Consider the following 11,572-nt stretch of genomic DNA (forward strand, 5'->3'; position numbering starts at 1 on the left):
AGCGGTGTGTGTGTGTGTTTCTGTAGTTAATCATGGTTTTTTTTTGCTCACCTTAAACACTGGCAGCACCAGCTGTAAGATTTAGAGGCTTTCCTGAGACTACTTGAGTGCAAGACAGTCAACACAGCACCTTCCAAATGTTGTTGGACTACAACTGCCACCATCCCCAACCACTGACCATCCTGGCTGAGGGTTAATGGGAGTTGTAGTCCCAATCTGCCATCCACACACAACATTTTTTTCGCTAGATTTTCCTCCCCACCTCTGATGGAAAATGCAAATAGTGAAAAACAAACAAACCATAAATTTTAGTAATACTGTCAACATACTAAATACAAACCATGCAGTTAAGAAGGGGCATTTTATTTGTTCATTTATTGAAGGTTGGTTAGTACAATTTCATATTTTACCAGTTTCACTGTTAAAGTGAACATCTTTTAATTAAAAGAGCCCCAATAACACACTCATGAATGCAGACTATCAGTGGAATAAGTATCCCTCTTAAAGCTGGGCCTTGAGATATGTGGAATAGATGCTTGCTGCCTGCAAGTTCAGCCTTTTTCTGCACAAGATCAGGTACAAGCCACAGAGAAGAGAGAGAGCTGTCCCCAGGAACTGTAATTCCACACATGGGAACATTATAATCTCAGATCTATACAGAACTGAAACTGTATCAGGTGTTTTAGATCTGTGCTGTTGCAGTCTGAAGCATTACTGCAGAACCAGACATTAGGGAAAGATTACCAGGAAGAGGAGCTGATATGCTGCTACCTGTATGATTCTAGATCTGGCAGGAAAGAAGGTGGGGCAAGGAAACCCCCCCGCTCTTTTCCATAAACGGCAGCAAACCAAAGTTGGCCTACTTCCGATTATACAGACCGCAGGCTGCTATGGCAAGGTCTTACCAAAACAAAAGGCTTTCTCAGTGGACAAAAACTAACACCCCCCACTCTTTTACAGCTTTATTCCAAGCACTGATCTGCTAAAAATTAGATTCTAGAGTGGGAAAGGGAGGTGGCCTTAATTAGATCAAGGGATTTTAAATCCATTTGATTTCTTGCTATCTGTCAACCCCCAAATGGGGAAATCTCAGTGATTATATACTTTTGACTCATCTGCTAAGTTTCAAGGGAATAGTAGAAAAAAACATGGGGATGGGGAGAGTCAGGACACTCATTGTGGTAGCTGGAGCAACACTGACTGTCCTGAGGGCAGGTAGGTGATGTTGCGGGAGCGCGAGAGCTGGTAAGCGATGTCTTCGGCTGCCTCAAGTTTGCGCAGCTCAATGAGGCCGTCGCCTACTGAAGACAGTGACGTGGCGATGAGCTCAGCTGCCTTCGAATCCCCCTCAGCTGAGATTATAGCGGCTTTCTTTTGCTGCTCTGCCTGTGAAGGGGACCGGGTTGGGGAGAGAGAGAGAGAGGAGAAGATACAGACAGTGAACTTTGGTCAAAGGGCAGTGCTGATAAACAGGTCATGTGCCCCCAATAATAATGAACTCAGGTGGCACATGCCGACAGGACTGTAACCAAAAACAGGCACCCGAGAAAACGAGAGTAGCAGCAGTTATCTGCAGACTTGCATGCACAGATACACTCAATGATGGCTCAGCATGCTCAGTAGCCATAGGAGTGTCAGAAAGAGAGACCAGGCTCCAATTATCGACCTAGGCTAGGCAGCGTCGAGCAAGTCACCATCTTTCACAGCCCAGCCTATTTTACAGGACCGTCAACAAGATAAAAGGCCAGTTTAGGTGGCTTCAAAAACAAGTTAAGACAAATTCATGGAGTCTTCCAAGGCTTCAATCCAAGCCCAATTGAGTTCAGTAGGACTTAGTTTTGAGTAAACATGCTTAGGATCGCGCTGTAAATCTGTTACAGTGGCTATGTAGGTACAAGCAGCCTCCAGATTCCAAGAGGCAGTTCCACTCGCTGAGGAGCAAAAACAGGATATGGCTGTTGCTTTCTTCTCCTGCTTGTAGGTTTCCCAGAGAACATCTGGCTGGTACTGCAGAAAACAGGATGCTGGACAAAGTATGCTGCCTCTGGTCTGATCCCAGAGGATTCTGGTGTCTCTTATGCAGAGGTGGGGAACCTGCAGCCCTCCAAATCCTTTTTCACTCCCAACTCTCATCAGCTCCAGACAATGGCCAGGCTTGATGACATTTGTAGTCCAACAACATCTGGAGGGCCACAGATTCCCCAAAGCTGCTCTAAAGCATTTGCAACACAGGAAACAGTGCATTGGAAGGGATGGATTCTGCTGAACGTGAAGCAAGTGGAACACTGAACCTCGGTTGTTGCATTGGCAAGAAACGACGACAGATGTTGACGCCAGCTGGAAAGCTCAATGTCCTCACCTTTCCACGATGAATCTGGCTCGCTCTGCTTCTTGCTGTGCGACTTGCTTCATTTCTACTGCCTCCGTGAACTCCTTTCCAAAGGTCAGATGTGTCTAAGAGGGAAGAATAAACGCACGTGCTCAGAACATTTCTTTATTGTCTTACTTCCAAACAGATTCCCAGGGCAGGAGATGTACAAGAGGACAGAGGCTTAATTGAAACATAATATAACCCAAAGTAATTACAAAGACGGCCAAGGGATTATACGCATTAAAAATGCCTGGGTAAATAAAGTATGCCTTAACCCAGCGCTGAAAAAATTGTAAAATAGGCACCAAATTTGGAGAAACATGATCATTCCAAAAGGAGGTAAGGTCCACAGCTTACATGCAGGTTTCATTTAAGCATCACTGGCTTAACATACGTACTGCATTGGCTGCTGGGTTTTTTAATTGATTAGGTTAGCAACATCTACAGACTTGGTACTTTACAAACAGGTTTGACAGGTCTCTGCTGCCCCAAAAGACTTACAGTCTAGAAAAGAAAAAAACAACACAGAGGAAAACAACAAAGGAAGGTGGGGTGATGAAGGGAGCGGGGAAGTAAATTAGGGGAAGGATATGCGATTATTTCAGTTATGTGCACTTTCAGTTAGCTATATTAGGGTACTGAGAGTAGGAGGCTGTTCCAAAGTAGGAATGGGAAATCTAGGTGTTGCTGGACCCCTCAACTTCATCAGCCCGACCCTGATGGAAAGCCAACCTTATCAATGACTGCGATGCAAAGCCAAATCTCAAAATTCAATTCAATCAAGAGCATTTTTTTCCTATTGGATGCTGCGTGTATTTCTCCCTGTTCTATTTGCTATTGGATGTTGCATGTTGTTTAAGCAATCTTGTTAAATTTATAGTATTGAAATACAGCCATACCTCGGGTTACGGCCGCTTCAGGTTGCACGTTTTCAGGTTGTGCACCGCGCCAAACCCGGAAGTACCGGAACGGTTTACTTCTGGGTTTTGGTGCTCGCCCATAAGCACTAATTCGTGGTTTGCACATGCGCAGAAGTGCCAAATTGCAACCCACGTGTGCGCAGATGTGGCGATGTGGGTTGCGAATGTGCCTCCTGCACGGATCACATTCGCAACCCGAGCGTCCACCGTACGGGGGTGGGGCTTTGTATGTTGTTATATTTTTGCTTTGCTGTGCTATTATGAAATTTGTTACTACTTTTTTTTGCTTTGCACGCCTGTTTCTTTGTTGTAAGCTGCTTTGAGCATTATATTTTTAGTGGGAGAGTGGCATACAAATAAAATAAAAATTTATTGAAAAGTTCAGTACATTATTCACAACTTTTTCCTCATCTCCTTTTCTTGGAATCATAGGACTACTGCATCCCTGTTGTTGGTGGCTGCCTGAGTTCTTGCATTCTTACGGCCAAACAGCATTGCAAAGCCAGAGAAATAGAGTATACCATATTCTAGAACAAGAGCTTTCCAAACTTTTCATGTTGGTGGCACACTTTTTAGACATGCATCATTTCGTGACACATTAATTCAGTTTTACTAGGAAACAGGAGGTTAAACTAATCCCTTTCCAGCCCCGGGAGGAGCGCAGGGAGCGTTTGTGCAACACGCCTACACACTGCAGCTGACACACTAACGTGTTGCGACAGAGTTTGGAAAGCTCTGTTCTAGAATCTAGACTTCTAAGAACTACCAGTGAAATGTTGCCCTTCCTCCACATTGTTGGAAGCAGAGATGGAATATATATATATATATCTCCTGGCTTTCAATTGTCAGGGTTCCTAAGCATTTGGTGATAACAGCTTTGGAGTTTTGACAGAGACGCCGCCGAGGGACTTGAGAATTTTGTGTTGCTTTTGTTGGAGCTTCAATAGCCTCCCAAACCTCTCACTGCATCCAGCAGAGGGAGCCCCCAAGCTTGCTCACTTCTCCCAGTTGTACTTTGAACATCCCTTTGATGGGGAAGCTGTGACCTGTCAGATAGTTAGACTCCTACTCCCACCAGCCCTTAGCAGCACTGCAAATGGTTGGAACTGCAGTCCAAAAACATCTGAAGGCCCACTTTAAGGATCAAAACACAATCTCAGCCTGAATTATGCAAACCGGCTGCAGTAGCTGACCAAATTCGCAATCGGGACCTTACTATTGGTTTGCAGTATTGGAAGGGCTAACCATGGCCTTAAGGTTTGCATGTGAAAAACAAAATCACCAACCTGTTTAACTTTGGAGAAAATAAGACACAAACCTAACAGCTTCTGAATAAACACATATTCTTTTCAGCACTAAGTATACTCCTGATCCAAATCTTCTGCTTGCTCTACCCTGAACTTTTTGTGGTGCAGAGAATGGAATTTACAGGGTCCAGTCCCTAAAGTCAGAGATGGGAAACCTGTGACCCTCCAGAATTTGTTGTATTACAACCAGTGACTACTGGCCATGCGGGCTGGGTATGATAGGAGCTGGAGTTCAGCGAGATCTAGAGCAGGGGTCAGCAAACTTTTCCAGCAGGGGGCCGGTCCACTGTCCCTCAGACCTTGGGGGGCGGGGTGGCTGGGCAATAGTTTGAAAAAAAAAAATGAACGAATTCCTATGCCCCACAAATAACCCAGAGATGCATTTTAAATAAAAGGACACATTCTACTCATGTAAAAACACCAGGCAGGCCCCTCAAATAACCCAGAGATGCATATTAAATAAAAGTACACATTCTACTCATGTAAAACACCAGGCAGGCCCCACCAATAACCCAGAGATGCATTTTAAATAAAAGGACGCATTCTACTCATGTAAAAAACATGCTGATTCCTGGACCGTCCACGGGCTGCATTTAGAAGGTGAGTGGGCTGCATTCGGCCCCCGGGCCTTAATTTGGGGACCCCTGGTCTAGAGGGCCACAGGCTCTCTGTCCCTGCTGTAAACCGAACTAGAAGCACTGCAAATGGTTGGGTATGATGGAATTGCAGTCCAACAACATCTGAAGGCTCACTTTAAGGATCAAAACACAATCTCTTACCAAGGAACGTCATCTAGGATGAGGCCAAAAGTTGCTGCTCTTTCCGTCAGGTCTTTCGCTCACTTGCCTGGAAACGAGTTCTCTCTGTGTGATCAACTCGCCAGCATCAAGCGAGCCTAAAAAGGAGACATGCAACGATAAATGTGGAAGTAAACCAAAGAGCTTTTGTTAAAGCTGTGAGCTCTCGTTACACATAACCATAAGGAGCTGCAAGGGATGCTGCTGGATGTGGGATCGCCAAGTCAGTATCCTTTGATCTAGGCAAATGCATGGACACACCTTCCCTGCTCTTTTCCACCATTACTCGAGACATTATCCAATACCACTTTAGTTAAGGTATATATAAAAAAAGGTAAAGGACCCCTGGATGTTAAGTCCAGACTACGGTGTTGCAGCGCTCATCTCGCTTTCCAGGCCGAGGGAGCCAGCCTTTGTCCACAGACAGCTTTCCGGGCCATGTGGCCAGCAAGACTAAACCGCTTCTGGTGCAATGGAACACCGTGACGGAAACCAGAGCGCACGGAAACGGCGTTTACCTTCCTGCTGCAGAGGTACCTATTTATCTACTTGCACTGGCGTGCTTTCGAACTGCTAGGTTGGCAGGAACGGGACGGAGCAATGGGAGCTCACTCTGCCACAGGGATTTGAAACCACCGACCTTCTGATCGGCAACCCCAAGAGACTCAGTGGTTTAGAACACAGCACCACCCGCGTCCCTTTACCACTTTAGTTTAGTACTGAACTAGACATGACACTGTTTATGCTACTGAAAATTATTAAAAGTAAAAGCAGTGGGGAAGAGGTGATCCAGATCAGAACTGCAGCAGTGTCACAGGGTAAAAGCCCCTCTGCCCACATCAGGGCAACCACACCCACCATTTATTATTTTAATTATTATTAGAATTTATATACCGCCATATACCTGGAGGTCTCAGGGCAACTTAACCCTCTCACATCTAACTTGGCCCTTGGTAAGTATTCAAAAGGATAATCCTAACGGAAAAACTATGTGACCCGAAGTGTACTGCTGGTCTCTGTGTACCCCTTAAGATCTCTCTTTCCTTTGGCTTTGTACTACAACCGCTCCCCTTTTCCTCCTTCAAAGGATGAGAAAAGAGGAATGCAAGGCCCAAAGATAGGGGAGGGGAAGCTGAAGCCCTCCAACTGTTGTGGGACTCCAACTCCCACAAGCCCCTGCCATCATAATCAACACTCAAGGATGATGGGAGCTGCAGTCCAAGGTTCCCCACCCCTGCCATTTAGGGCTCCATTATTAATGGAGCCAGAGAGGCTTCCAATGAAAAGAGGAGTATCACCAGCTGTTCCTTGGCCCTTACCACCACAGATTTGAGGATCTCGGTTGTGATGGAAGGCAGCACCCGCTCATCATAATCCTCGCCGATCGTGGTGAAAATCCGGGGAAGCTGCATTGTCACCGGCCTGAACAAGATCCTTAGTGTGATGTTCACATTCTGTAGATCTACCGGGGGAGGAGGCAGGGAGAGGGTCAGAGCAGGAACAAGTCTCAGCAAGTGCTAAAGGTCAAAATGTTAAGTTGGATTGGCGGCGGCAGCACCAATTCCACCGCTACTGCTTTAGGGGTTCGCAGGTGGGACCCGCAACAAAATGTTGCTTGCCATCGAGGTCTGCTGTGCAGGATTCCGGACGCTAAACTCCGTCCCCCACTCCAGTTTTCAGTTCCTGCCCCCTCCCCAAAGCAACAGCTGGTCAGCGTCCAATATCCTGCTCAGAACACTCACTGCTCAGTGAGCTCTTGGGAGAGAGGATTCTAAAGGTTTTATGCACTTCTGCAAACCTTGGGGCTCCCCACAAACTTGCTACTACCCCCGCCCCCACTTTGGATACATAAGCAGCAGCACTGAGATGGCTACGACTGTTGTTGTCGGCATCCATCTGTCTTGAGAGACAATGGAGCGTGCCTCTGGGGGTGAAGCCAAACTGCTGTGTTAGCAGCACCAAAGTGATCTCCCTGTTGTACAAGCCTGGGCAGTGCATATGGGGGTTCTGGTGATGTGGTCCAAAGCAGAGCAGAACAATATGTTTAGCACCAGCTTGACTGCAGGAGTTGCTGGAAGGAGCAGTACAAGGTGCCATTCCACCATCTTAGGGACTCCACTCCAATTTGTGTAGGGTTTACTCCTTAGCCTTTTCTTCTCCTGAAGGTATCTCGCAAAGGCGGCGGAGGTTTAAGATCACTGTTTTCTTTTCCTAGATGGGCTACCTACCCAGGTGGACAAGCCCCACCTACCCCTCACTTCCCTCTACAGCATGTGCAGAAACTGCCTTCGTGATTGTTGGGCTATTGTTTTGTTTGCGCAATCTGCCGGAGCTTGTCTTCACATGCAGGGGAAGTCCTAACTCCCCGAGGGCTTGAGACCCACTGACCTCCCTCCCCGGGTTCAGCTGGCCAGTCAAAGCCATTCTTGGGGTGTGGCTGCTATTGCATGTTGGCATCTTCTAGGAGTCCTGGGTGAGAGCTGGGTGCAAGGTGGGGACCAAAGGTGGACAAACCACCCCAGAAGGAGTATGACGTGTCCCCTACCAGAGATATTACCCCTCCCCTAACACCCCACACACCCCTTGTAATGACTAACGTGCAACATTATGGGAAAGGACATATTCAAATGGATGTTTTCTGTCTCATTTTAAAAGCAGCCTTTATAGCTGCTGCTAAAAAAAGATGCACTTGTGGTCAGAAGCTGGTATGTAGTTAGGAGCGGCTCGCCTTTGTGTTTAGTTTCTCGTTACCTAGACCCAACTTCTGACTCCCGAGTACAGAGGAGAAAAAACTGCATCCACCCACTGCTCACCTTTGCTGCCAGTGATTACGGGAACGTTACGTGGGCGAGAGCGGCAGGTCGAAGATGATCGGCTTCTGCACCCAGGGAATGAGAAAATGGGTCCCTTCTCCAACCACTATGTCCTGGACGCCTCGGAATCGGTCAAAAGATGACAGCCCTGTGGCCTGCGTCAACTAGAGAAGAGAGAAACAGCTCAGCAACATCGCACTCAAAACACAAAGAAGAAATACCGAATAGTGTTATGTGACGATCGCTATGTCCAGAATCTTGGTAAACCTGGATTCATTTACACATTATTCCAGACAAAAACGTTTTTTTTGGGGGGGGGGGGGAGTACATGACACAGGGTGAGTGGGGCCAGAGGCAAAACTGAGAATTTGAAGAAATGTGAATTTTACATTGCACCATCCACACTCCTGAAAAGCCATTAAAAAACCCATTAAGAAAAATCAGTTGAACAACACATGTTCAAATCCCCGAACACTTACTAATACATCCCCGATCTGTCCCACTCCCTTGGTGGACAGGCCTTTCTTTTCTTCCACCTCACTGCTGCATTCTTAAAGGGGCACTGTATTAAAAGAATACAAATGGGCCTGAAGAATGAAGCCCTTTTCGGATTATTTGAAGAAATTTTACAACATGAAGAATCCAGGAACAAGTTTTGAGTTATGAGCAAAAGAAAGGATTAGAAACTATCATGCTAGGAGGACTATGATAAAGAGTGTGGATAGGGTGCAGCAAAGGGGGTGATCAGGGAAACATCATGGAAAATAGATTGGGAAGTCAAAAACAGAAAAGAATTCTTATTTAAAGGTATTGGAATTTTATGTGTAAAATTCAGAAATTTAATAAACACACACACACAACAAATGGGTCAAACAGGTCCTGCAACAAGTTGTTTTGTGGAGTGCTCGATTGAGATTTCCACCAGCCATGCCCCCTTCCAAGGTATGTCATTCCATTAACCAAGCCATCAACGTTCTATGCGCATTGAGCATGCTCAGTCCCCAAATATATCTTTGGTACTATCTGCAGGCCTTGGAGTTTCTCCAAGCCACCCTTCTTGTGTGGTGGAACATGCCACTTTGCGAGATAAGGGCTGGTGCTCAGAGAATGAGTTTGCCATTAGTAAATAGGATTAAATAAGCACATTCCTCCTTCTCTCCACTACAAAATTACAGAACCAGGTGAAGCCGACAGCATGGCTCCAAGTTGAATGAACTCAATGGGCTTACCGAAGGGCAACTGATCCACAAGAAAGATAGGAAATTAGGCTTGTTGCAGCCAAAGCATTTGGGACTGTATCCTATCGCACCAGTAGACCAGGGGTAGCCAATGTGGTGGTTCCTTTCTAGATATTTCTGGACTACAACTCCATCAGCCCTGGCCATTCCCTCTGTTGGATGGGCTGACGGAGCCAGAATCCAACAATAACTGGAGGGCACCATTTTAGCTACCACTGCTGTAGACCATGTTCAGGAGAAAATACCCTATCTGTATATCACTGCTGTGTTTCGTTTTTATTTTCTGGCTGCAGCACCTATAGAGGTAAGGATACAGACCCTCATATTTTCTATAAAAATCACTGCTACATAGCCTGTGGGAAAGGATAGGATTCTGTAGACTCCCATGTTTTTCCATAGGAAAATCATGAGAGCATGTGGTTTGTTTTGGGCTCGCCTGAAGAATTCCAGATAAACAAAAATAGTCATGCCAACAGCTCAGTGTTATGGAAAGAAAAGGCCTCCTCACCGTTATAAAGAGCAGAATTGACGACTCCGCCAGCAACAGCCAGCCCCAGGCCGATTTTGCCGATTGTCTCAAAGATCTTGGTAGCCATTGGTGTCAGCTCAAATCCACCTCCTGTGTTGCTGAAAAAGTCACACCTACTCAAACATAAAGGAAAGATGCAGCATTAGACATCTCAGTCAGCGAAACAGCTTTCCAAAAGATCCCATTGCAGGGGGTTGGACTTGATGACCACCAGGGTTCCTTCCATCTCCCCAATCCTATGATTCTAAGGCTACAGCTTGCAATGCACTCCAAGGCACCTGGAACACAGTTTGAACAGAAGCTTCCTGTGCTTCTTTTCTACACCAGTCTCTCACCTCAACTTCATAATTTCCCCTTCTCAGGGACCACTGCCTTTCCCAGCCTTGCATTACTCGCCTCCTTCTCCCCCCCAACCCCCCCTCACCATCACTATATCTACTGCTGCTTACTTTTTAATTTTACCAATCACGAGGGCTCTGCTGCTGCAGCATGAGACTCCTTAATCTCAGGGTTGTGGGTTTGAGACCCAAGTTGGGTGAAAGATTCCTGCACTGCAGGGGGTTGGACTGGATGATGTTCTACAATTCTGTGACAGATATTGCACATCCTTTTCCTGCTCAAAAACCGCAAAAAGAATGCAGGGCAGGGGAATTGCCGCCTTCCACAACTTTAGGCAAAAACACTCCTCAGGGCCTTTTAAACTGTTGGTGTGTGTCTTTGGGGAGGGGTGTGTATGAATTATTATTCCAATTTTAAAATTATGCTATATATTTTCCTGTTTTTATATTGTAAACCGCCCTGTGATCATCGGGTGAAGGGCGGTATAGAAATGATGATGATGATGATAATAATAATAATAATAATAATAATAATAATAATATCATCAGCACCCTTCTCCCTTTCCTACTCTACCTCGTTACTTTCTGCCACTAATTAACCCCCACGCTTTCCCAGCTTCGTTTTCCTATCTTCCCCTCCCTTTCTCTTTCTTTTCTGCAGCCGCTTGCGACCCGAGCACCGTTTGCAAACCCTCCCGGGGCTCCGGGGCGCGAAGGGCGCAGCCAAGGCCCTTCGGCTCCCTCGCTCGATTCTCACCTCGAAGCGCAGCGCTGACCTCCGCGTGACTGCCCAGCCAAGCCACCTGGTCCTTGTCGCTCGAGGCATGACGCGCGACCCGCGCAGCGTCCCGCGATTGGCTCCCGCCTAAAAGGGCCGCGACGCCTGACGGGATTGGTAGTTTCCTAGCCCACCCGCTGCGCCGTTCGCAGGGCCGTCCCTTGGAAGGCGTGAGAACTACAAATCCCGAAGGGCACCGCGGCACCACCGCCTCCTTTCGCGCAAGGGGATCCTGGGAGTTGTTGTCCGCCGTATTTGGTGCTCGTTCCCACCTGTAAGTGCCCAGGGCAGGAGTCAGCGGTGCCAGTGCGGGAGGGGAGGGGGGGGGAACAAGCGCCCCCTCCCAAATATGGAGCTTCTTCTTCTTAAGTAGTCCGAAAAGGACTTCCATTCTTCCAAAAAAAAAAAAAAACCCACTATCATCGTTATAGAGTTTCTTGTTTTGGCTGTTAACTTTACCAATTCTACCTTCTGCACCCCT

The 11,572-nt window shown here is 46.8% G+C and overlaps 1 protein-coding gene across 1 annotated transcript; it reads right to left on the reverse strand.

The window, feature by feature from the left end:
• Nucleotides 1–347: 347 nt before the first annotated feature.
• PHB (prohibitin) lies at nt 348–11,008 on the reverse strand. The gene is given in 10 exon segments (XM_033170509.1): nt 348–1,388; nt 2,361–2,454; nt 5,368–5,430; nt 5,432–5,489; nt 6,710–6,857; nt 8,209–8,254; nt 8,256–8,345; nt 8,347–8,372; nt 9,955–10,088; nt 10,994–11,008. Coding segments are annotated over 9 exon segments (828 nt in total). The 5' UTR covers nt 10,043–10,088; nt 10,994–11,008; the 3' UTR covers nt 348–1,173.
• Nucleotides 11,009–11,572: the final 564 nt, after the last annotated feature.

Source organism: Lacerta agilis, chromosome 14 (assembly GCF_009819535.1).
Source record: "Lacerta agilis isolate rLacAgi1 chromosome 14, rLacAgi1.pri, whole genome shotgun sequence".
Lineage (NCBI taxonomy): Eukaryota > Metazoa > Chordata > Lepidosauria > Squamata > Lacertidae > Lacerta > Lacerta agilis.